General features: G+C 48.7%; 1 protein-coding gene across 5 annotated transcripts in view; it reads left to right on the top strand.

Moving 5' to 3' along the window:
* The first annotated feature begins 7,690 nt into the window (after nucleotides 1-7,690).
* The window catches only part of MYH10 (myosin heavy chain 10), a 113,696-nt gene continuing 95,519 nt past the window's right edge, over nucleotides 7,691-25,867 (top strand). For 4 of the 5 annotated variants that reach the window (XM_021694814.2, XM_021694812.2, XM_021694811.2 and 1 more), the window contains exons 1-2: nucleotides 7,718-8,062; nucleotides 22,125-22,281. In XM_021694814.2, the coding sequence (XP_021550489.1) occupies nucleotides 7,718-8,062; nucleotides 22,125-22,281 (502 nt within the window). Of the gene's footprint in view, nucleotides 8,063-22,124; nucleotides 22,282-25,867 lie in introns of all 5 variants that reach the window. The other variant, XM_021694815.2, reaches the window with a different exon arrangement.

Genomic DNA, 25,867 nt, shown 5'->3' with positions numbered 1-25,867 from the left:
TTTATTATATTTATAGGTAATTATGTAAGAGTCCTGTTGCAGTTGACTAGATTCTGCAGATATTTCATTAAATATCTTTCCACTTCAATTTTTCCAGTTTCCTTTCCTTATTTTAGCCACCCCCCCCCGCCCCCAGTTCTCAAACCTTTTCTAAGGCCTTCGAGGAGCTCATAGGCCCTAGGGGCTACGACAGCTCTGCAAAACCTCCTCACAGGCCCCTCCACGTAGGGAGCTCCGTGTGATGAACGAACGAATGAATGAAAGAAGGAACGAATGAATGAGGCAACGAAGTCCTTTCCCCAAGTCTTCCCTCCCAGGCGGGTTCGCCTCTCGTTCTCGGCTCAGCCAGGAGCCTGGGTAAGGAGGCCCCTCCCCTCGCAAACACCAAAACTGCAACAACGGAGGAGGGCGTCCGGCGCCCGGCGCTCCGCCGACCTCCGCAGGGTCAGCCCCGCGGCCCGGGAGCGCGGCCGGGCCCCCCCACCCCCTCGCAGAGCCCGTGCGCATGGGCAGAGCCGCAGCGAGCCCCGCCCCCTCCCCACTGCAGGTGAGCCGCAGAGCCGCGGCCCCCGCCCCCCGCCGCTCCGGGGGTGACGTAAGGCCTCTGGACCGCGCTCCGGCCCCGCCCCTGCAGGCAGCGCCGGGGGGCCCGCGACTCGGCGGTGGCAGCCGGTGCCGCCGCGGGACACGCCGGCTGCGGCAGGGAGAGGGGGCGGCGAGGCGCCCGAGTGGGCTGCCGCGGCGGCCCGACGCCGGCCGAGGCGCGTCCGGGCGCAGCGCGGGGCTCCCGCCGCGGCACACCTGCCCCAGCGGCCGCACGGCTGAGGCCCCTGCGGGGTCCGCAGCCGCTGCCCCGCGGGCTCGCCGGCGCCCGGCCGGCCTCGGTTGTTCATCTCCGCGGGCGCCAGCCAATCGCCCGCCACTGCCCCGGCCGCACCTCCCGGAATCCATGACGGGCGTGCGGGGCGGCCTATGAGGTTGGGGCCCCGGCGGCCTGGGCGGGGAGCGGGAGCCAATGAGCGTCCTTCCAGGTGGGTGGAGGGAGCGGACCTCGGGAAGGTAGCTTCGTTCGGGTTGCTAACGTCTTCCCTTGGAGATGGGCGCGCAAACGGACCAGTGGGTCTGGGGGCGGCGGTGACGGGCGTGGAGCTGGCCCAATGAGGGTGGGAGTGGGTGGGGCAGCCCCGCGCAGCAGTGCTAAAGGAGCCCGGCGGAGGCAGCGGTGGGTTTGGGACTGAGGGGCCGGATCTGTGGTCGCGGCTGGGGACGTGCGCCGGCGCCACCATCTTCGGCTGAAGGTGAGAGGTGCGGCTGCCCGGGTTCGAGCGCGGCGGCGGCTGGCGGGGGGACGGCTGTGGGGGAGGGAAGGGTCCCGGTCTGGGAGGCGGGGGACGGGGGGACTCTGGAGGGCAGGAGCGGAGCCGAAGCGGGAGCACGGGGACGCCCGAGGGGGCTCTGGGTGGAGGGCTTGTACTGCGGGGCCGGAGATTGGTGCGGGGACCGACCCTGGGGAGGGAAGGGGGAAAGATAACCAACCCCAGTGGGTGGAGAGACCTCTGGAAGGGTGGGGAATGGGGTCCTGGAGCTTGAGACCCCTGCAGGGATCGGGGTCTGGGTGTGCTGGGGGACGACCCCTGGGGGGCTGGGGATGGAGATCGGAGGGGGGGTAGGGATGCAGGGACCTGGTCCTCGGCGTGTGAGGTCCGTGGGGCGCGGGGGTTGGGGAGGCCTAGTGCCCTGGTGGGGGTCTCGGGGCTCCCGGGACGGGAGGGAGCCCTGGGGCGGGCTGGGAAGCGCGACCCGGGTGTGGGTGGGGGGCGCCGGACAGGGAGGGCCGGCCCCTGGGGGGGGTTCCCGGGCGGGTTAGGCCGGCCGGGCAGCCCGGGTGCGGTCGGGGCTCCTCAAGGCTCCCAAGGCGGGCGACTCTCCCGGCCCCGTGGGGTGGGGGAGACCCGAGGGCAGGGGCTCCTCCGCACGGCCGGGGCAGCGCGCGGCGGGCGAGGGTCTCAGCCGGCCGCCGGCGCGCGGAGGGTGGGCTCCGGAGGAGCTGGGGGCGGGAGGGCGGGCGGGGGCCGCCGGGGACCGGGGCCGGACGCCCGGCGAGGCCCGGGCGGGGTGGGGGGCGAGGCGGGAAATGTGGCGGGGGCGCGCTGCGGCAGGGCGGCCGCGCGGGGGAGGGTCAGCCCTCGCCTCGGGATCCCTTTATTGTGTAAGCGATCCGGGCACGGCTCGCCGCGGACTCCCTCGCTGGCCTTCTGCAGCTGGGGTCACACCCTGATCCCGTGAAATGGGACTGGAATGGGGTCGGGGCGAAGTGGGAGCCGCGGAGTCGTGGCGTTGGCGGGCGCTTTGTGGGCCCGCGGTGCGCGGGTGCGGCCCAGGGACCCGGGAGGGCCCCCAGCCTGGCCGGCCTGGGCGCCGGGGCCTGGGGAGGGAGGCTGGGGTGGTGTGGCCTCTGCCTGTGACCGTTATCTGTGTCTTCGGGCCTCTGCGGCTCCCTGCTAGCCCACTGCGGTGGATGCAAGGGGGTGGGGTGGGGTGGGGTAGGGGGAGAGCAGGCGGCGTAGATCCAGTCTGCCAACGAAACAAAGCCTGCTGTTTTCGCTGAATAATATAATATACTAAATGTAATACTTCGGCTTTGCCGAGATTTTGTTTTTGTTTTTTTTTAACGCTGGAAGGGAGGATTCCTTGAGTCGGGCTTCATCGTTCTCCATAGTCTCTCAGTCTGGAAAACTTTAATCTATTTATTTTATTTCCTTCCTCGGTCTGCCCTGACCCAAGTATTCTTGTAGTCTCGTGCTTTTGGCGTTGAAGGGTGCCCTGTCTGGTCTTGGATGCTGAAAAAGTGGCCATTTTATTTGATGCATCTCTCGACTCGGCATCTTAAATTCGGTTGTTCCCCGGCCTTATCTGGAGACAGCATATGGTGTAATTGTGCGATGTATAGCGTGAGCTTTTGACAGCGAAGGGATGTGACCCCAGAGGTTGGCTTTTTATTTGGGCTCCTTAGGGAAATCATCACAATGAAGACAGACGACAGGCTGGATGGGAGAGCAGATGAACGAAATTCTGAAGGGCACGTTGCACGGGAAGGGGGGGCGGAGACCCAGTGCTTCAGCGGGTTATGGGTACTTTCTCATCCTATAGGAGGGATTGAAATTCCTAGCGTTGTGTCCACATTTTAGAAAGATTTTATACCCAGCCTGAAGATGTTCACTGAGAGATGGTGTGGGCCATACAGAGTGGTAGTTCCCTTTTGCGTTTGGTGTGTGTTTGCGCTCGTTTGGCTGAGGTGAATTTGGGTAAATTAATAGGTTTGCACGTCCCAGTCATGTAAGTGACCGCAGTGGTGATGGTAAAGCGAAGTGGGACGATTCTGTCGTAGTTGCTCTGTTACAGAGGGAGGTGCTATCGTGGATAACTTAGCCATCATTTTTGTTTAGCTAGTTATTCACAAGATATTCACAAAATTCCCTTGTTTTCCCCTCTCTGTACCCAACGTAGGTGCTGGGAGGCAGCTGAGAAGTTTGCTGGGTGGCATTTCGCTGGAAGTAAAAAATGGCTACGGGGTTGGGGGGGGGACAGAGCCCCAGGGGTGTGTGTGTGTGTCTAAAACCAATGAAGGGGGTGGGGCTCTGGCTCTGTAAGGGGCTCCTTCATATCCAGATAAATGACTTAGCTATAATTAGGCACTCATTTCAAATGACACCAAAAACCTTCAGATTATCTTTCCTCCGTCTCCGGCAAAGAACTTGTTCTTTATTCCCTTTTTTCCAATAGAGAGATGTTTTTTTCTATTAAATGTAAAGCCCTCATCAGATTGTGCTGGTGTGTTCAATGCTGAGCCTCCACTCATGACATTGTAATCGACAGGATTTTTATTTAGTGGAGAGGCATCGAGGAGTGTGCTCCTCGCCCTTCAAAATCCGCCCCCCCCCACCTGCCATTGTTGTGGTATGCATTCCTGCGGCAACTCTAGGGTTAGCCCTAGCTTTGCTACTGGTAATCCCGTGACCTTGGGCTGGTTATTGGCTTTCTCTCTACCTTGGGTTCCTCATCTGTAAAATAGAGATATTAATAGTACCTGCCTCACAGGGCTGTTGTGAGGACTGAGCTGATAAAGGTAAACTGCTTAGAATAGCGCCTGTCCATAATTAATGATACAGAACAGTATTTGCTTTTTTTAAAATTGTGGTATTCCCCTCCCATGCCGTGAAGTGAGGCATTTGGGAGTGGTTCACTGTTAAATACCAGAATTATCAAGATCAGGTACCACATGTACAACGGAATGGAAAAAATACAACATATCTGGTGATCACACGTGAAGAGTTAAAACTGAACAAAACCTTTCCACTGGCCTCCCGAACTCTTATCAAACCAAACAGCACTTGGAATACCTGCGACCTGCTAAGCCCCCTGGTACCATGCAGGGGAGGGCAAGAAGAATCTCAGAAGAGCAGTCGAAAATGTTCGGAGGGGGAGGATTAAGTTGCCAGATTGACCTGAAAAGAACAGCTCCGAGGGTGGCATTTGGGTCAGGATTGGAAGGAGTGGTAGGTGTTTGGTTGTGGGGAAGTTGAGGCTCACTGTGGGGGTAGGGATCACTCATGGGAGGTTTAGTCAGGAGGTGGAGAGTCCCCCTCCCCCCATGAGGACCCAGGAGCCTGCTAGGTGCCCACCAGATAGCCAGGAACAGGAAACTGCCCTCTCAGTGTCTGATTAGTCGCAGAAAGCTCTGGAAAAGTAAAAAGTAAAAGTAATTTGTAATCTCACTACCCAGTGAAGACCCAATAACTATTTGTTCCTTTTTTAATATTTATTTATTTATTTTACTTATTTTTATCTGTTCCTTTAAAAAAAAAAAAAAACACGAGCATGTGTAATTTCCCCCCCCACAAAGCCCGGAGCATTTTGCAATTATGTTTTTGTGACCTATTGGTTTCTTTCCCTTAAATTACAAGAATTTACTCACCTAGGAAAAATACTGATAATTTTAAATGTACCAATTTGGTGAGCTAATTTTTAAATATATCATTTACTTTTTTTTTTAAAGGCCTGCTGCAGAAATGACCTGTTGAGCTACTCTAATTTATAGCCATCCACCAAATTTAAGCATATAATTACATGCCCAATGTAAAATTAAAGAAATGTGTGCGCGCACGCCTACTGGCAGCAAGACCTCTTCCGAGGTGTCATATGAGATATTCAGTTCCTGTTAATGACAAGAGTAACTTGTTACCATATTTTGTTACCGTGGGGTATTTTCTCTTTTAAACGGCCGTCAATCGTAAAGGCGGAATGTATGTCCTCTTGTCCGTGTCCAGATTTATCTAGGACGATTCCCACCTCAGAGCCATGCCTCCCTTCTTCTGAGCAGTTTGCAAAGTGTAAGTTTGGAAAAACAGAAAGTGTGTTAATAGTCTTATGAAAGCCAGTCCCTAGAGGTAATGATGGGCTTTGGAAACCATTCTTCAGAATGTACATGTGCCCAGGGAATATTTTCTGAATCGCCTCCCCCCGCCACGAGAATGCCTAAGACAAGTTTAGTTAATAGAAATAGAAATAGAAAATATGTTAGCCTTTTTATTTATAGAAGTCTTAATGTTACCTCTTTGGTGATTTTTTGGGCTTCGTTTTGTTTTGTGATTTTTTTTGTTTTATTCAAGTCCATCATTTTAAAAAGATTAGCATATCCTTTAACTCAGGTTAGGAATTAGTCTAAAACATTGGTTTTCAACCTTTTTTTTTTTTCTATCCCAGCATACCTGCTAACAAAATTGGCTCACCATGGCAACCAGAGGCCATGGGGTGATGGTTCTCAAAGTGTGGTCCCAGGACCAGCAGCCTCAGCTGCATCTGGGAACTTGTTAGGAATGCAAATTACCAGGCTCTGCCCCAGACTCTACTGAATTGGAAACTCTGGGGATGGGGCTTCAGCCTGTGCTTCTGTAAACTCCCTACATGCTGCCCATGCACACACGAAGTTTGAGAACCTTGCCCTCGGCCGTGTATGTTTATAATGCATTACATTATAACAAATACTCCCTGAAGTATACATTTTTATACCATTTCAGTGACTTCATGGAGCTTGAAATTTGTCTACGGACTCAAGGCTAAGAGCCTTGTAACAACTTTGGACTACTTTATTTTTTTTAAAGATTTTTTTTTTAAGTAATCTCTATACCCCACGTGGGGCTCGAACTCATGATCCTGAGATCAAGAGTCGCATGCCCTTCTGACCGAGCCAGCCAGGCGCCCCTGGGCTATTCTGTGATTAGCCTTGCAGCCTTCTGTCTTTCGCCTGCTAAGAGTCCCCATCATTCTGGGGGTGGTGGGGTTGGAGACAAAAGCTGGGAAGATGTGAGAGAGCAAAACTAGTTACTCCTTGGCTTCTTGCATTGACTTGCATGAGGTCATGGAAACCATGCTTCTGAGATTTGTAATAACCTGGAATTTGGGGTGATAACAAAAGTGTTTAATGATGGTATCGGATTCCGAAAAGATATTGTCAGGCAGGAGTGATGAGTCACCTGGGGAAGGTGAGTGAGGACTGTAATGCTGTCCTTGGATCCAGAAAGTCAGTTGCACAGGTATAGGACGAGACTGAGAGTAGTGTGTGTGAGGCTGCAGCCGATGGCCGATGGCAAGCGAGTTCTCAGTAGACCAGTTAGGTCTTGAGACACATGAATTGCGAACACCCCAGAAACAGTGCTTTTCTCCACGGGGCCTAGGTTAGTGGTTCTCGTTCTTCTGCCCAGGTCAGACCGTCTCTGGAACGTGGAGTTTGCTCCTGGGCCTAGGTTAGTGGTTCTCGTTCTTCTGCCCGGGTCAGATCGTCTCTGGAACGTGGAGTTTGCTCCTGGGCCCCACGGCCTTCAGGGGCACACGTGGGCACACCAGAGTCTGTCTCGTGGCAAGAGAGCAGGGTAGTGGAGTGATGAATGATGGGGCGCTGCTGGAGAGGAGCTGGGGAGCAGCCGGGGGGGCGGGAGCAGCTGCGGGGAGGGGGGGTGAGGCCTCCAGCTCCAGTCGCATGCTTGAGTAGCTGTCCCGGGAAGCCAAGTCACGCTTGTCCACTGTGGCATCGTCGGATCGCATTAAGACCATACGGGCCCCAGAGAAGCTGGGGGACCGAGTTGGGGGTGTTTGTATGGAAGAACTTTGAGTCTCTTGTCTGAAGGCAGAACGGGAGGCCCGTGGAGACCTGAGGCTTTAGTCCCCCGGCCCCGGGCCCCGGCCATGCATTTCGTAGCTACATCCTCCTGGCCACACTGATTCCATCACCCACTCCTGGACCTTTTATTATGCATCTTTGTTTTCTTTGTCCTCTTTACCGTTTGCCTCCTTAACTTGTGTTTAATTTGTGGTGAAGGGTGCAAGAGGGGAAGAAGAGGGGGAAAAATTTTAGTCCCACCTAGATCCCTGCCTTTCTCCCCTGCTTGTTTTTCAGCCCTCGGTAACTGAGGGCACGTCTTGCGCGGTCTTTAGACAACCAGGGGCATAATTTGTGGTCACCCTTGAAATTTACCCTGGACGCTCGGTCAGTACCCCGGCTCCTCGACTAAAGGTTATGCTTTCTGTTTACCAGAGGTTTTATCTTAAGTTCCCAGCAAGAGTAAAAATCTGCGCATCATTGTATATGTTTAAACATCTAACCTTGCCCTCCTCCTCCTCCTCCCCTAGAGACAATTGCTCGTGGATCCTCCTGTTTACAATGGCCCAGAGAACTGGACTCGAAGACCCAGAGAGGTACCTCTTTGTGGACAGGGCGGTCATCTACAACCCTGCCACCCAGGCCGATTGGACGGCTAAAAAGCTAGTGTGGATTCCGTCCGAGCGTCACGGTTTTGAGGCAGCAAGTATAAAAGAGGAGAGGGGAGATGAGGTTATGGTGGAGTTGGCAGAGAACGGAAAGAAGGCGATGGTCAACAAAGACGATATTCAGAAGATGAACCCGCCCAAGTTTTCCAAGGTGGAGGATATGGCAGAATTGACTTGCTTGAACGAAGCTTCTGTCTTACACAACCTGAAGGACCGCTACTATTCAGGACTGATCTATGTGAGTACACCCTGCTGACTGCTCACGGGAATTAGTGTAAATTACATGTACCATCAGAGTCCAGTGAGATCGGGGACTACCCACCCTCTCTGTTTAACGTCACCGTTCGTCTTAAAGATAGAGAGATTGTGTCTTGCTTACTGAGTCTTGCCCCACTTTACATCTTCACGTGTAATTTTACATAATCTGATGTGCAATTAAACTTACGAACGTGGTAGTTGAAGACTTCTGTAGCGGTTTGCTGGAACATGATACGATGGGGAGAGCACGTGGCAGGAAGACCGGGGAGCTGGGTGTGGGGTAAGAGTCACACGAATAGCAGGATACAGACGGCACACAGATGTCCAGGTGTGTGGCATGGAACCAGTGCCGAGGATTCAGCGAAGAGCAAGAGCATCGGGGTCCCCGGGCGTGGGGAAGTGGGAAAGATGGACACTGAGGTTTCTCAGAGGAAACCGTTCCGAGCGGGATTGAGGCTGGGGTTGTCCTGTGCGTAGTGGTTGACATGTGTGTTCTTGTCATTGGCGATGCCACTGCCCTTGTGGAAGAAATTATGGAAAATACCAGGGGACAAGGGAGAACGGAAAAATGCAAGCCAGATGCAGGAAAACTCTAGAGTGACAAAATAGGTTTGAAGGGATTGTACATGCAGGTAGCAGCGATTTAAAAGAGGTCATAGAGGGGCGCCTGGGTGGCTCAGTTGGTTAAGCGACTGCCTTCGGCTCAGGTCATGATCCCAGGGTCCTGGGATCGAGTCCCACATCGGGCTCCCTGCTCTGCGGGGAGCCTGCTTCTCCCTCTCCCACTCCCTTTTCTTGTGTTCCCTCTCTCGCTGTGTCTCTCTGTCAAATAAATAAATAAAATCTTTTAAAAAAAAAATAAATAAATAAATAAAAGAGGTCATAGAGGACTTTGATGGAGAATGAAAACAAGCAGAGAGAAGAGTTGACGTTGTACTGGTCTGAATTTGGAAAAGAGCGGTTGGATTTTATGAAGGGGGGGTGTGCAGTTGGGGCTCGCGATCGTTCAGCACCTCTGCAAATCAGAACCAGTTTCCCCATAGAAATCAGCGTAGTTAGTGACTACTTATGGAGCACCTCCTATGTTCTAGGTGCTGGAAGAGTGTGATGAACAGGACAGGCCAGGTCCCTGCCTTCCTGACACATCCTATAAGGCAATGAAGCCGGACTATGGGATAGAGTAAGTAGGGGAACGGCTCTCCGCAGTGGGCCCGTGAAGGGCTCTTGGAGAAGGTAGAGTTAGAGCTGGAATCTTTGGCCAGGGGAGGATCTGAGAACTCAGTAGTTCTTCTGTGACCTTCTCTAGCGTAGGCACGGTCAAGCCTGATGGCCTCTCGTTTTTGTTTTTTCCTGCGAGGTCAGGTGCAAAGTGAGTAAGAGGCACCAGGGTTGGGAAGGTGGCTTGAAAAGGAAAAGGTTTGGAGAGGAGAAGCCATGAGTAAGGACATCACAGGGGAGCAGCCTTGAGAACCCGGCCGAGACTGTGGCGTGGGATGTGTGAGAGTGAGGGAGCACGATGGGTCCGATCACCGGCTGACCTCTCAGATTTGAGCCAGGGGTGAGTTTTGGGTGCCGCCTGGTGCTAGAAATGGACTCCGCCAGGGTTGTGGGGAACCGCAGTGTGGAAGGGAGCCAGGCACCCTTTCTGCCAGCTTTTTTACCCTGACTCCCCATTTTGGACCTTGCGGGTTCCTGCAAGGAGGAGAGAGAAGAGAAATACAAAGGGGAAGGAGATTGTGGGCAAAAGAGAGGGAATAGAAGAAAAGACACTTTAGTTCATTTGTAGCCATGCCTCGAGATGATTCTAAGACTTTGCAAGTGTCTTTTATTGAGTTTGTTTGATTTTTTTTTTTTTCCCCCAGCTGAACTCGGGGACCCCAAATGATGTCTCAGGTTCTCTTCAAAGCATGCCCCCCCCCCTTACTCTTTACAGAAGGACAGTCTGAGTTCTGGAAGCATTAAGGTCGCAGCAGAGCTGGGAATTTGGGGCAGTGGTGTGTGCAGTTAGTGGGGTGGAGGAAGGGTTCCCACCCAGGACTGGAGTCGGAGCACTTGACTGTAAAGAATCCTAGTAAGAGAGTGGGGCTGCAGGTAGCCACGGTCAGGAGGGATGTGTACTGGGTGTTGGGATTCACCCGTCAGGTGAAGTGGAAAGTTAAGGTGCCGTGTTGTAGACATCATAGTACCTTGCGGGGGTGGGGGGACGTTTGGACACATTTCTAGAGATGAGCTCCAAGGCATGTTCATTTAAATCAGTTACTTTGGTAACAGGTTCACTTTCGTTAGTTCCTTACATTTTTTTTGGATGCATTCTCCCTGGCTTCCCAACTTCTCAGGTCATTAATTTTCATCCTCTTTTCCTAATAAAAGCATTTGAAAACTGTAAATGTCTCTCCTCTAATACGATTTTAGCTCACCCTCACACATTTGGATGCGTGGTGTTTTTATTACTCGGTCCTACATATTTTCTGTTTTCTGTTATTTCTTCTTTAACCTATGAACCGTTTAAAAGGATACCTGAAAAATTTCTAAATGTGGGGTTTTTTTAAGTTATCTTTTTATTACTGATTTTTGTTTTTATTTTTTGAAAGATTTCATTTATTTCTGAGAGAACAGAGGGAAGGGCAGAGGCAGAGGGACAAGCAGACTCCCCGCTGAGTGTGGAGTTGACAACTGGGCTTGATCCCAGGACCCCGAGATCATGACCTGAGCCAAAACCAAGAGTCAGATGTTCAACCGACTGAGCTTCCCAGGCACCCCTTATTCCTGATTTTTAAATGAATTGTGTTGCATTCAAAGAATATAGTTCACATAATACCATTACTTGTTTTTGTTGAGACTTGCTGTGTGCAGTGTGTTGTCCGCTTTGATGGGCGTTCTCTGTGTAAAGAGCATTAATTAATTCTGTTATTGTTGGTTATGGGGTTCTGTCTGTGGCCATCAGAGTAAGCTTTTTAATTCTGTTTAAATCTTCCTCGCTAATTTTTGTCTGCTTGGTCTATTAATTACTGAGAAGTATCTTAAAATCCCCCAGTGTATTTTATCAACTAAGCATGCATCACTAACCAATGTAGTTTATTTTTTCCTGTTTATGAACTTTTATATGAATGAATGAGTCTCACCTTGTATAACCTTGGTGTCTGCTTTTTAAAAAACTCAGCGTTACATTTTTAAGGTTCGTCTGTATTGCTTTGTGTTGGTATAATTCAGAAGTTCTCAAAGTGTGGCCTGTGGGCCCTCAGGGTTTCCCTGAGACTCTTCCAGGGGATCCATGAGGTTTTAACTGTTCTCATGATGGTTTGAAGGCGTGATTTCCCCTTTCCGCTGTCGGTGTAGGTACTAATACTGGTGGGGAAAACCGCGCGTGTCTTACCGTGAAAAGAGGCAGTGACCCCAGGCTGTACTAGTGGTCGTTTTAATCGTTTCACGTGAGAACGTCCTTGAGAAAGCAGGAGAAATGATTGATTTTATGAAATGTCAACCCTAGATTACACGTCTTTTTAATATACTGTGTGAGGGGCGTCTGGGTGGCTCAGTTGGTAAAGCGTCTGCCTTCGGCTCAGGTCATGATCTCAGGGTCCTGGGATCGAGCCCTGCGTCGGGCTCCACTCTCAGGGAGTCTGCTTGTCCCTCCCCCCCCCCCCCCCCGGCACATGCTCTCTCTCTCTCTCTCTCTCTCTCTCAAATAAATAAATAAATAAATAAAATCTTAAAAAAAAAAAAAGAAAATTAGGATTTAGGGAAATTTATATTTACCACTGGGAACGTGACAACATTGTCAACACTTGAAACCCTTGCTGATGAGAGAGATGGTGACATTAATGACTGTTTTTTTTTTTTAATGTCATAGAGTGAAATGTCATCATTTGGAAGACTTGCATAATTCATTGAGCCAGTGTTTTCCAGACGATGTGTACATTGTTACAAAATCACGCATGGGCAAAAGCTTCTTTCCACACGCAAGATAAGCCAGTGGATTTTGATGTACATAACAGTATGAAAGTTCATCGGCAGGATTTCAGATGCCACATCGCATCAGATCTTTAAGAAATTCTCACTTGTCGTGTTTTGGTGTAGCATCAAGGAGGTTAGATCCACGATTGCTTGGAAAGGCAGTTAAACCACTTTTCCAACTAAATATCTGTGTAAGGCTAATTTTCTTCATATGCTTCAACCAAGACAACATAGCACAACAGATTGAATGTGAAAACAGATATGAAAATTGAGCTATTTTTGTTAAGCCCGATAATAAAAAAGATTTGCAAAAATATAAAACAGCACCACCCTTCTCGCTTTCGTTTCAGAAAACGAACGGTTATTTTTCATGAGAAATGTTATTTATGTTAACCTGTGTTGTTATTTTAAAATGAATATGCATTTGTAAAAACTTGTTTATGTATATAGTTATATAAAGCAAAATGTCTTTGGAGTCTTTAATGGTTTCTAAGAGGGTCACAGGGCCCTGAAATTAAAAAGGTTGAGTTACTTCGTTCCTCGTTATAGCGTACTGCTCCCCTGGAAGCTTCTTGACCCACTTTATCCACTCAACTAGTTTTGGGCATTTGTGGACACAGGCATGCCTTTCTGTATGGTGGGCGACGGCTGGAAATCCTGGGTGGTCGCGTGTGATCTCTCTAACTCATGCATTCAGCTTTTCTGGGTAAAGCCTGATGTAGTCAGATTCCAGCAGGAAACAGAAGGCCCTCGAGAACCGGGTGGTTTGAGAGCTTAACGAGGAGGCAGTTTACCAACACGTGGGCAGAGTTCAGCAAACAGTTGCGGGCTAGGGAAGTGTCCTGGCGTGGTGATGGCCGGGCCCTTGCTACCGCCCCATCTTTAGAGGCAAGATGGGCCCGAGCTGCTGCCTCGGCTGGGGGAGGGTGGCTGTGTGGGGGGGCCTTCCCCATATTTGCTGGGGCCTCCTGACCACCAACGCGGAGGGGCCTTGGGGGGGGTGGGCAAAGGTCCTGACTTCACTCTCCTCCCTCCCTTGGTCTGAGAGTGGTAAGTGATGGTGTCTTTCTTGGGGTTAGCCTCAGTTCCTCTTGGAATCGGATACTGTGTAGGGGGTGATGTGGGGACAAGATTCATCTTTTTCCCCAGTGGCTGTCCAGGTGACCCAGTGCACTTTCTCCACTGCTCTAAAGTGCTGCCTTGTCACGGGTCAGGTGCTCCTAAGTTCACGGTCAACTCACTGTCCGTGTGCCCGTCTTCCGGCTGAGATCCCATCGTCTCAGTCGTTACAGCTTTCTCCTAAGTCCTGCTCTCCAGCGTGGTGAGTGCTCTCATTTTTGTTACTCTTTAGGGTCGCTATAGTTGTTCCAACCTTTGTGTTTCGATAGAACTTTAGAACCCGCTTGTCAGTTTCATGCACCCTCACACCCTTGCTGGGATTTTGTTGATTCTGTAGAACACTTTGGGAGAGAAATGAGATCTTTACAATATTTGATATTCTCGTTCACGGGTATACCCACTTACTTAGTTCTTAACTTTTCACAATGTGTTTTAATGATTTTCTCTGTAGAGGTCAGTACATCTTTTGTTAGATTTATTTTGGGGTATTTGATTTTTTGGATGCTATTTAAATGGTGGTTTCAGCATTGTTTTCCTTTTTTTTTTTTTTAACCTTTATTTATTTATTTGAGAGAGAGAAAGTAAGGGAGAGAGAGCCTCGGGGGGGAGGAGGGGAAGAGGGAGAGGGAGAAGCAGACTCCACGCTGAGCAGGGAGCCCAACCAGGACTCCATCCAGGACCCTGGGATCATGATCCGAGCCGAAGGCAGACGCTTAACTGACTGAGCCACCCAGGCGGTCCAGGGTTGTTTTGTGATTGATGCCATTATGTAGAAATACAATTGTCATGTTTTGTTTTGTTTTAAAGATTTTATTTTTTAAGTAATCTCTCTGCCCAACACAGGGCTCAGACTCAACCCCGAGATCAAGTCACATGGTCCTCTGACTGAGCCAGCCAGGCGCACCCAGTTATCATGTTTTTTACAAATAAAATCTTACTAAGATTACTTACTGGTTATAACAGTTTAGCTGAAGATTCTTTCGGATTTTCTATGAACACGCTTATGTTGTCTACAAATAGTGACAGTTTTATTTTTCCCTTTCCAGTTCTTACACGTTTCTTTTACTTGCTTTCTTGCGCTGTCTAGGACCCTCCGAGAAGTGGAGATCGCAGGCATCTTTGTGTCATTCCTGATCTCGGAGAGAAAGCTTCAACCTTTCCCCATTGAGAATGATGGTTGCTTCCATTTTGTTTTGTTTTTAATCTTCTTTATCAGATTAAGGGAAGTTTCCTTCTGTTCCTAGTTTTTATCCCGAATGGATGAACTTTTTAAATCCTGATTGGATGTTAATTTAGCAGATGTCTTTCCAGCATTGAGTGAGATGATACTGTGATTTTTCTGGCTATTTTGTTATTGTGGTGAATTATATATATTTTTGAATGTTAAACTGACCTGGCAAGGACCAAGTATTCTTTTTACATACTACTAGATTCCTAGATTCTGCGTGCTAATATTTTGTTTAGGATTTTTGCATCTATATTCATGAGTGAGATTGGCTTAAAATTGTCCTTTGTTGTCAGTCCTTGTCATATTTTGCTATCCAGATTATGCTGGATTTAGAAAATGAATCCAGGAATATATCTCATCCTTGTGTGTTCTCAGGCACTGTTTAGATGGGATTTATGTTATTTCTTTTTTAAATAACACTACAGTTCTCTTGGTAGGCAAGTTTTTCTTTAATAGATGTAGAACTTCTCAGATCTTTAGCTTCTTGTGTCAGGTTTGATAATTGTGTTTCCCTTGGAATTTCTCTGTTTCACCTAAATTTTCAAATTCATAGGCATAAAGCTGTTCGTCATCCCGTCTAATTTTCTGTAGGACTCGTAGTGATAATGCGCGTTCATTCCTGATCTGCTGGAGTCTCACCAGAGGTGTAAGTCGTAAGCTCTAGCTGTGTCTACAAGTGTTAGTATGTAGTCTTGTCGTTACTGTTCAGTCCAAAATAAGGAGGGTGCCCTCATTGTACCCATGGGTTATTTAGAAGTAGATTGCTTAATTTCCAAACATAAGGGGATTTTCAGGTTTATTTTGTTATTTCTAATACAGTCCCCCCCCCCGCCCCAACCCCGCTCCCTGGGTCAGAGACCGTAGCCTGAAAGAGTTCAGCCCTTTGAAGTTTGTTTGCCTTCATACGGTCCAGCACGTGCTGGGGTTGGGTGAGCGGTCAGTGTGCACATCCTACAGCCCTCGGACACGGGGTCCCTCGTGCGCGGTGTCGCTCAGTCCTGTATATAATCACGGTTTTCCATGGTTATCTGCTTGTCCTCTATCGGGGACCGTCATTTTCGCTGTATACGTGTTGGAAGTCATGTTATCACATGCAAATGTAGGATTTTTCCATCTTTCTGGTGAATCTTCATGAAATGCTCTTTCTTTAACAGTGATGCTTCTCAGGGCGCCTGGGTGGCTCAGTTGGTTAAGCATCTGCCTTTGGCTCAGGCCATGATCCCGGGGTCCTGGGATCGAGCCCCACATCGGGCTCCCTGCTCCGCGGGGAGCCTGCTTCTCCCTCTCCCACTCCCCCTGCTTGTGTTCCCTCTCTCGCTGTGTCTCTGTCACATAAATAAATAAAATCTTAAAAAAAAAAGTGATGCTTCTCACAAAGGATTAGTTTTTTTGTTTTTGCTTAGTGTTTGCTCAGTTTATTGTTTCTAAACTTTTATGTTCAGCTTTCCTGTGTCTTGCTCCGTTAGGTGGTGTGTCTCTTCTAAGCAGCCCGTCATTGGTATTTTGGTCCCTAATCCGACAGTATCAACATTTTAATCAGAATATTTGGCTTATGTACATGTGCAGTAGTGACCGAAATCGACCATGGGACTCCTTGCTTCCTCTTGGCCCCGCCTGTTTTGTGCTTTTTCCTCCTGTCCTTTGTACTTCCTTTCCTGATCAGGTCGTAGGGATCGGTATCGGGGTAGCTTCTCACCTCTTCCCCGGTGCTGTGTTTTGGCTCTTCTCTTTGTTGCTCCCTTGGTGCAGCCCTGGGGTACCGCAGGTACCTGTCGCGGGTGAGGGACGGCCCTGAGCGCTCGGATGGCCCCATGTGCTGCTGCCGCACCATGTATTCACATACATGATGTCCCTCTCTCTGTTTTTTTAGAGAGAAGGGAGGGAGGAGTGGGGTTGGGGGGAGAGAGCCTCCAGCAGACTCCCCACTGAGCGCAGAGCCCGAGGGGGGGCTCGATCTCGCAACCCCGAGATCACAAGTCGTGCGCTCCACCTGTGGGACCAGCAGGTTCTACTCCAATGTGCTTGGGTCGAGTTTTCTTCTCCAGATTCCGCTTGGAGCGTGGAGCATTTTTGTCTGTGGCTTGATGCCTTTGGTCAGTTTTGGAACATTCTGAGCCGTTGTCTCTTGCCCCGCACCCTCTGTCCTCGTCCATGGACTCAGTGCCTTGAGCCACCTTTTCACCGTGTCCCATGGAGCTTCCCGTATTTTAATCCCGTTTCCCCCGCCCTGTGCTTCAGCCCGGATATTTGCTTCTGAGAAAACGGGGAGTAACTGATTGCCTTCTTGAGCTGTGTCTGATTGGCCATTAAACACATCCGGTGAATTTCTAATTTCGGTTAGTTTGTGTTGCAGTTTTCATTTGGCGTTTTCTTTTTATGATTTTGTAAAGGCTTTTTTATGGCTTCTTTTTTACGGCTTTTCTTTTAATGGTTCCCAGTTCTCCGGCAGAATTCTCGATCATGTTTTTTACTCACTTGAACGTGTCCAAGATGGTAACACAGGGCGACAGAAACGGACTCACCGGGGTGTGAGTATTACCTTGGATTAAAGTGGCAAGTGTTGCCTCCTCGGCCAGGAATCGGACGTGAGAAACCAGGAAGGTGGTTTGCAGCTCTCGGTGACGCAAGCTCGTTCTAGAGTTTGGCTCTGGGCGGGCAGTCGGGCCAAGGGGACGAGCACGCGTAGCTCACCAGGGGTTGACATCCCTCCTGGCTGGGCTTTGGGCCGTGCAAGGCCGAGTGTTCCTGGCACACCCCCGACTCTCAGGGTGTAGCGTCAGGGGCCCCTGGGGGAAACCTGGGGGGTGTTCACCCTCCTCCGGGCCTTGGGCACTGCTCATCACTGCTCAGCCTCTTGCTTCTCGGCCACGGTGTTTGGGGTTTGTAACTATCGTCTGCGGAAGAAGGAAAGAATGAGCCTGTATCACCAAATACTCAGTCACTTTCACAAGGTCCTTCTTTCTCATCAATGTTTATCATAGTTGGTTTGGTCTGTTCGTGTCAGGGTCCAGGCGTGGTCACCATATGGTAATCAGTTGTTCCGTCTCTTGTAATCTATACATTCCCCCTTTTTTTTTTTTTTTTTTTGAAGAAACAGAGTCCGTTGTGCCGTAGAAGCTCCCATATTCTGGATTTTGTTGATTGCGTTCACGCATTCGCGTCCAGAGGCTCGATCAGATGCGGATTAAAGAGACACTTCATGCCAGGGTCTCTCACGTTGTGAGGTTGAGGTTGAGGGGTGGGTCCATCTGAGTCTGGGGTTTTGTCGGCCGGATTCGTGTGTTAGGAGTGTCCTTGCGTGCCATTCGCCTGGGGATCTGGCTGCCAGTGGGGAGCACTGTCCAGATGCATCATCTCCTTAGAGCCCACACACACACATGCACACACGCGACAGTTTCGTGTGTGTGTGTTTTTTTTTTTCAAGATTTTATTTATCCGTTTGACAGAGAGATAGAGAGCGAGCACAAGTAGGCAGAGCGGCAGGCAGAGGGAGAGGGAGAGGCAGACTCCCTGCAGAGCAGGGAGCTTGACGCGGGACTTGATCCCAGGACCCGGGATCATGACCTGAGCCTAACAGATTGAGCCACCCAGGCGCCCCTCAAGTGTGTTTTTGATGTTTGCTCTTTTTACAGAATTTTGGCCTTTCTTCCCCCAAAGAAGCAGCAATGATTACTATTTTATTGATCTTTGCTTTGCTTTCTCTCTTCATCTGTCCTTGAAGTATTTTTGTTGTTTTACCCTCGTGCCTTCTTTCTCTTATTATTGTACCTTCGGCCTACTTTTCATTAAGAAGGAAGCTCTCAGGATAAATAATGTGTGCACTCTATTGCTGCATTTCTGGATATCCATTCTGCTCCCTATTTTCTCTGCGGTGGATTTTTGGTTTTTTATTTCAGATGACTCCTTACGGCTTTTCCTTGCTCGCCTTTGCCACTTTTTTTCCCGTATGCATTTCTGTTCCAGTATGTGGAGTACCCGCTCTAAATCTGTTTCCGAAAGTATTCTTTTAGCTTATTTTATCAGTGATTTCCATAGGTAAATTCTTTTCTGAAACTTCTGGATGATGATGTTTTCCTTCTTACATCAGGTTTTTTTTTAAACACATAATGTGAATTTATGTCGGTGCAGTGTTTACAAACGGTGTGGGTGACCTCTCCTTCTGGGTGGTGGCCTGATGTCCCCCCGAGAGCTCCGGGGGGTGGGGGGCAGCGTGTGTGAGGCCCCCAGTTCGGTCCCATGTCCGCTCTGTGCCCTGGCCTTGACCTCCGCACTCCCTCGTTTCCTGGTTCCGCATCCTTCGAACCTTGAAATAAAGTGTGCGCAGATTCCTGTCTTCAGCAGGGACCTGGCACTCACAGGGTGGGCAGAGTCTCCCGATACCGGACAGGAGATGGGCTTTCCAGGCAGAGCGATCTGCATACATAGAAGCCTGGAGCTGTAAAGCGGCATAGCATGTTTAAAAAATGGCAGGTTTTTTGGTGCAAATGTGTTTGTCTGTCTCCCTTAGGTCAGCTATGCAGTGACATGAGCTGGTGTCTTGAAGGCTGTGCAGACAGCCCTCAGGCCTTTGCGCTTCTTCAGAATGTTCTCATGGCTTCAGCATCGGTGCATCTGGCTCCCACTGGGCGTTCTCCTGGGCTCGCCTGCTGTGGCGAAACCCCTTTCAGCATCCCACCATCTCAGTATGCTCCAAGGGGCTCGTTATCGTCCCCGTCCGGCAGTAACATTTCCAGCCTCTCAAGCTTGCAAACGTGAGGCTGTTGTTAGCTTGCGTCTTTGATGGTTTTTATACTCAGAGCTTCTGAGTGCCTCTGCGTCTCCCTCCCCCCAGCGTTCTCGGGACCCACCGCTTCCCTCTCATCTGAGCCCTGTGCCTGTGCTGGGACTGGTGCAGTAGCCTCCACTCCCCGCGCCTCACCTCTTGCCTTTCAGTGTCTTTTCTGTGGAGCTGCCAGATCTATGCTTTTACAAACACGCTTCTTCCCTGCATCTCCCCTGAACCTCTACTAGCTGATCCCCTGTGCAGGACACACTCTAAGTTGTTGAGTCCACCTTTCTAAGCTCCAGCCGCGCACATTCCATGGTACAAACTACTTTCAGTGAGGCTGAGCTTCTCGCTCCACCTTGGCTATATCCTGCCACCCAGTTTTATGTTTTTTTAATTTAATTTTATTTTTATTATTTTTTTTAAAGATTTAATTTATTTATCTGACAGAGAGAGAGAGCTAGAGAGGGAACACAAGCAGGGGGAGTGGGAGAGGGAGAAGCAGGCTTCCCGCCGAGCAGGGAGCCCGATGCGGGGCTCGATCCCAGGACCCTGGGATCATGACCTGAGCTGAAGGCAGACACTGAACGACTGAGCCACCTAGGCGCCCCCCAGTTTTATGTTTTAATAGGAATTTCTTTATCCCTCCTCTTGACCTTTAAATAGTCTTTAAAAGAACGTCAGAGACCATCGATGTCTGAATTTCATACCTCATTTTACAGTTTCTGATGAGATGGCCGTGACTTTCAGGGTGTGGGGTTGGTTGTATGTTCTGCTCCGGAGTTCCTGTCCTATTTACAATCCTGTTCATCTTTCTCCCTTACTTTCCCACTTTCTTTTTAGTGCCTTATTTTGTGTCTTGTTTGTTGAGTGTATATTTGTTGTCTTTGTACCGAGAGTGTGTATTTCTTGAAGGTAGGTAACGTCTTGTATGTGTGTTCAAACACTGAATGAAGCCTAATTGGAACGTCGGAGCCTCAGAGACCTCTTTTAACAACATATCACCCACCTGCCATGTGCCTTGGGGAACCTAAAGGTGGTACAGTATCACTCCCATGATCAGTTCTACAGGAACCTGGTATTGGAGCCAATTTCCAGATAGTTCGAAGGGAGCTCTTGAAGCACTGGAATTGAATAATATATTGCATGTAAACATTTTTTTACTCCCCCTCATTGGCAGGCACGGGGTACTGATGATGATTTAACCTTGTTTTTAGATGACGTACTCATATTTGTGAGACTGAGTCATCTTTGTAACCCTAGACCTCAGAAAAGCACCCACCACGTGGGAGACACGTATGTTGGAATGATTTCTGATTTAAATGTCGTCGTTAGGATCTGCTGCCATGCCATACATGTTGTGGGATGCTAAACTGAACTTCCACATTTTGACTTTCTTGGGGTTTTCTGTTTGTGTTGTGGTTTTCGGTTTTTTCTTTTTGGCCGGTCTGTAATTTACCTCTTATGAAAGTGAAGTGTAGAATGTGTAGCTTTGTGACAGACTGTGATCTCATTTTTGTTTGTTTGTTTTTTTAAGATTTTATTTATTCATTTGAGAGAGAATGAGATAGAGAGAGAGCATGAGAGGGGGGAGGGTCAGAGGGAGAAGCAGACTCCCTGCTGAGCAGGGAGCCCGATGCGGGACTCGATCCCGGGACTCCAGGATCATGACCTGAGCCGAAGGCAGTCGCCCAACCAACTGAGCCACCCAGGTGCCCCTGTGATCTTATTTTTGAACGGAAAAGTGAGGTATATATAAAAATTCATTGAGCTGTATCGTTATGACTTGTCTACTTGACTGTATACAAGTGAAACTCGATAAAATGTGAAATCGAGGTTGCCTGGCCTTCGTTTTCTCCCCCTTACTAAGACCCCTGGCTGGCCTGGGAGTGGGTGCCACGGTGGTGGGGACCCGAGCCGCCTGTATGAACGCAGCTGTTGCTGAGAAGCCCCTCGTGTCCCTGGGGAAGCCGGTCCTGGCACTGGACACCATCAGTCCCCAGCCTCTTTACTGTCCTCCTGCCTGGAGACATGGTCACCCAGGTCCCCTTGAAGAGAAGGCCTGCATCCCGGTGTGATGGGCTGCCCTTTCCAGAAGCCTCGGGCCCTCCTGCCACCATCCCCAGGGGCAGTTTGGCACGCTGTTCTCAGAAATCGTTCTTGGTGAACTGAGAAACCCCCCAAATCAAAAGTGCTCTCTGTATCAATTTTGAATAGTGGTTATCGTGCTGATCAGGAAAGGTTTGTGTGTTCAGCGCTAACGACTCTTAAAAATTATTGGGGACCCGTGAGGTGCCCGGCTGGCTCAGTGGGTGGAGCGCACAACTCTTGATCTCGGGGTTGTGAGTTCGAGCCCCACGTTGGGTGTCGAGATGACTTAAAAACAGAACCTTTAAAAATGAATTACTGAGGCTTCTCCCCAAAGAGCTTTTGTGTGGGTTATGTTTATCTGTATTTGAAAGGATAGCAAAGTTAAAACATACTTATGAATTCACTTAAAAATAGTAAATCATTGATTTCTTCAGATAAGTTCATTTAAAATAAATGTATGACAAGGTAACGTAAGTAAATTATCTTTCATGAAAAAAATAAACTATATTTTCCAAAGCAAAAAAATCAGAGAAGTTTTTACGTTTTGGTTTTTTTTTAAGATTTTATTTATTTATTTGAGAGAGAGAGAATGAGAGAGAGCGAGCACATGACGGGGGGGAGGGTCAGAGGGAGAAGCAGACTCCCCGCCGAGCAGGGAGCCCGACGCGGGACTCGATCCCGGGACTCCAGGATCATGTCCTGAGCCGAAGGCAGTCGCTTAACCAACTGAGCCACCCAGGTGCCCAAGTTTTACGTTTTTGCAAATCTCTCTAATAACCACCTTTTCAGATCATTGAAGGCCCCTGTTCCAGGCGCTGTGTGGTTTCTGGCTGTCTGATCTGTGCAGGTTTTTTTTTTTAACTCTGTATTTTATTTTTCTTCTAGACTTACTCTGGACTCTTCTGCGTAGTCATAAATCCTTACAAGAATCTTCCAATTTACTCTGAGAATATTATTGAGATGTACAGAGGGAAGAAGCGCCACGAGGTGCCGCCACACATCTATGCCATCTCTGAATCTGCTTACAGATGCATGCTTCAAGGTAACTGGAAGTGCTAGCCTCCTAAATACTCAGTTTCTGAAGTGTAGGTTAGGGTTTTTGTATGCGTCCCGATTTGTTCTCCAAAGGGCTTTAAGCTTAAAAATAAATAAATAAAAAGAAAAGTCATAGCTGTATATCGTAGAAGAATTTTGAATTATTGCAGTTCGAACGGGCAGTGTGGTCGTTTTCTGGAGGAAGTTATGATTGCCTTCCTAACTACTTCATGTTCATTTTTTCATTAAAAAGCATCTAGTTTTTATATACATTTGCTCTCCATCCACTACAAGCGGTGTGCTCGAAGCTCTCTTGCACTAGGTGTTAGAACTCAACAGCAAGAGCCACAGGAGGAATATTAGAAAAGGTAGATAGAAGCTCTGCTGGGGAAAGAAAGATCGTAAAATATTTCTGTCTTAAAACAAAAGTTAGAAAGCACAGGGCAAGTTGGTTGATCTCGACTGTTCACCTTTGGATTGAGGATGAAATATAAATTGGAAGAGTCATTCATTTGCGTCATGACCTTAGACACGATGGTTTATGGAGGGATATTTTCCTGAAAACCAGAACGTAGCAGTTTTGAACACGTTTCACATTATCGCTCAAAAAGACTGCATTAAACGTGGGCCTTCCTGGCGCCATGTGAGATCTGTAGTCACGCTCCCTCTTCTTTCATCTTTTAAAAAAGAAACTTGATAAAGTATGGTAAGACCTATCGGTTCTTTTTTTTTTTTTTTAAGATTTTTTTATCTATTTATTTGAGAGAGAGACAGAGGGAGCGAGCAGGACCAGGAGGGGGGGGGACAGAGGCAGAGGGAGAAGCAGGCTCCCCGCGGAGCAGGGAGCCCGATGCGGGACTCGATCCCAGGACCCTGGGATCATGACCTGAGCCGAAGGCAGACGCTTCACCGACTGAGCCACCCAGGCACCCTAGGTCTATCGGTTCTTATAAAATAGGTGGGTGATCTTCAGGGAACGAGAGAGGCTGCCTCCACCTGTGACCGCCTTGCGCGTCTCGGAGGCTGGGTCTGAGTCTGCAGGGCGGTGTGAGGGCCTTCACCAAGTGCAGTGCCCATCACCCACTTCTCGTCTTGTTCACACGTGCATTAGACCAGATCCCTTGGCAAACAGGAAGTACTTCAGACCTAGAGGAGCGTCATCGATGGGAAGGGACAGGTGAATATCCAGAGTCCATTCAGGCTGAAAAAAGATGAAGTTTCACACCCTTTCTTAGTTTCAGAGCCAGAGAATCCTCAGAAATGCCTACAGCTGTGGTGAGTTGCTGATCGTGGAGAAAGGAGGGTCAGCTGCTTTGCTTTCGGGTCTGTGTCTCTGTGAAGAAGAATAAGCCTTATATACACAGAAAAGCATTTCTGTGAAGGAGCAAACTTCGCCTTATAGGGGAGAAGAAATTGGAGAAAGTGTACTCCTTCTCTGTTGAATCCGTATTTCCTCATCGAAATGAGTCCATTCTCCCAGTCGAGATGGTCGACCCTGTCTGGTTCCTGAAGTGTTATCTAGAACGGGAGTTTCCAGAAGGTGGGGGAGAGGGCAGGGTCACGTGTACAATTCTAACTTTTCAAAAGGCCAAGAAGCTTCAGGCTGCTGAGCTTCGCATACCTACCAGGGAAGACTCTAGAATCTATTGTTAACAGCCTGAGAACAACACGAAAATATGCCCCACATTCCTTTAGCTCAGTGGGAAGCGAAATTATAGCGGACAGCGTTAACAGAGAATCGTGCCATCCCACGGTCTTCTGTGACGTCCTCGTGGCTGTTTGCAGAAAAGGTGCACGGAGGTGCTGGGTGGTGCTGGGTGGTGCTGGAGGCTGTCCAGCTTTGCCAGGGTGTCCACCAGCAGGTATCCCGTTGGGACATTTTTATCAGTATACCTAAAGATGAGGGAGACTTGCCCATGAAATGCATAGATGATGCGAAACGTCAATGCAATAAATGCATTTGATGAAAAGAAACAGGATTTTTAAAATTATCTTGACAGATTGAATGGAAAAATTGAATCTAACAAAATAGTTAACAGTGGTTAAATGTTAACGTCCCATTATTGGGTTGCCAGAGCAGCTACAGGCGTATGGAGCAAGGAGGATGTGGCTTACCAGCATATCGTATTATCACCGATATTATCATCATTAATGCCGGAATGAACATTTATTGAATATTTCTGTGTGCCAGGCACTGGGGCTAAATGTTTCATGTGCACGATGTAATCTGCAGCAACAATCCTATAAAGTCAAAAGAATTGCTGTCCCTATTTTACTGAGGCACAAAAAAGTTAAAAACTTGACCCAAGAAAATGTAGATAGTAAGAGGTTATGAGCTAGGATTCAAAACCAAGGCAGTGTCACACATTCTTTTCCACAATAATAAAATTGCGTATGAAAATTAAAAAGAGGGGCGCCTGGGTGGCTCAGTCGGTGAAGCATCTGCCTTCAGCTCAGGTCGTAATCCCAGGGTCCTGGGAGCAAGTCCCGTGTCGGGCTCCCTGCTCAGAGTCTGCTTCTCCCTCTTCCCCTGCTTGTGCTTGCTTGCTCTTTCTCTGTCAAATAAATAAATAAAATCTTTTAAAAAAATTAAAAAGAATTAGTTGATAGTTTTCATTACATAATAATTGAAAAGTGTGACACAAAATGCAAACAGACCCCCCCCCCCCAAACAGTTCCATCACATTCCGCTCTGTAGGTCGGGGGCCACATGCTGACGTCCTACACAACGCAGTTGGGTTGGGACACACACTAGGGTAGTCAAAGTATGGCTTACGCTACCTACCAGAGCTGCTCCATGTAGGCTTTCAGTTACCAGTGTGAGCAAAGCAGCTAAATGCCACTGAGCCAGTGAAGAGGATCTATACCTAGAGAAGGGACCAGGGGAGGATTCAGAGCATAGTGTCCCACTGAACAGAGTTTGCTTCTTTAATGCACAAAAACAGAAGAGAGCTGACTTTTTCCCCTAAGTTTGGATTTTAGGGGATTCCATATTAATAAAACGCAGAGTGTGTCTGGCACGTAGTAGGTGCTCAAGAGACGTTCGTTGAATGAATGACAGGAGAGTTCTTGGACATAAACTTGATGGCAAAAATCGCAAACTCCGTTCTCGTTAGATTTATACCGAAGTAAAATATACACCTTAACTAGTAAGTAAGTGTTGCATGTTTTTTAGGGTTAAATGGAACTTTAAATTTAAAAAATTTCCAATCGCACACTGTTGATATATAGAAATATTTTTAAAATATACGTATTGGCATTGTGTATCTTTTTTTTTTTTTATTTTTTATTTGACAGAGAGCGACAGCAAGAACACAAGCAGGGGGAGTGGGAGAGGGAGAAGCAGGCTTCCCACCGAGCGGGGAGCCCGATGCGGGGCTCGATCCCAGGACCCTGGGACCATGACCTGAGCCGAAGGCAGACGCCCAACGACTGAGCCACCCAGGCACCCCTTAAGAAGATAGAAATTGTTTCAGTTTCCATTTTTATTTTTATGTTATTTATTTATTTTTAAGATTTTATTTATTTATTTGACAGAGACACAGCGAGAGGGAACACAAGCAGGGGGAGTGGGAGAGGGAGAAGCAGGCTTC

The sequence above is a fragment of the Neomonachus schauinslandi genome, chromosome 15 (assembly GCF_002201575.2).
Source record: "Neomonachus schauinslandi chromosome 15, ASM220157v2, whole genome shotgun sequence".
NCBI lineage: Eukaryota > Metazoa > Chordata > Mammalia > Carnivora > Phocidae > Neomonachus > Neomonachus schauinslandi.
This window is presented reverse-complemented; position numbering and strand designations above follow the sequence as displayed.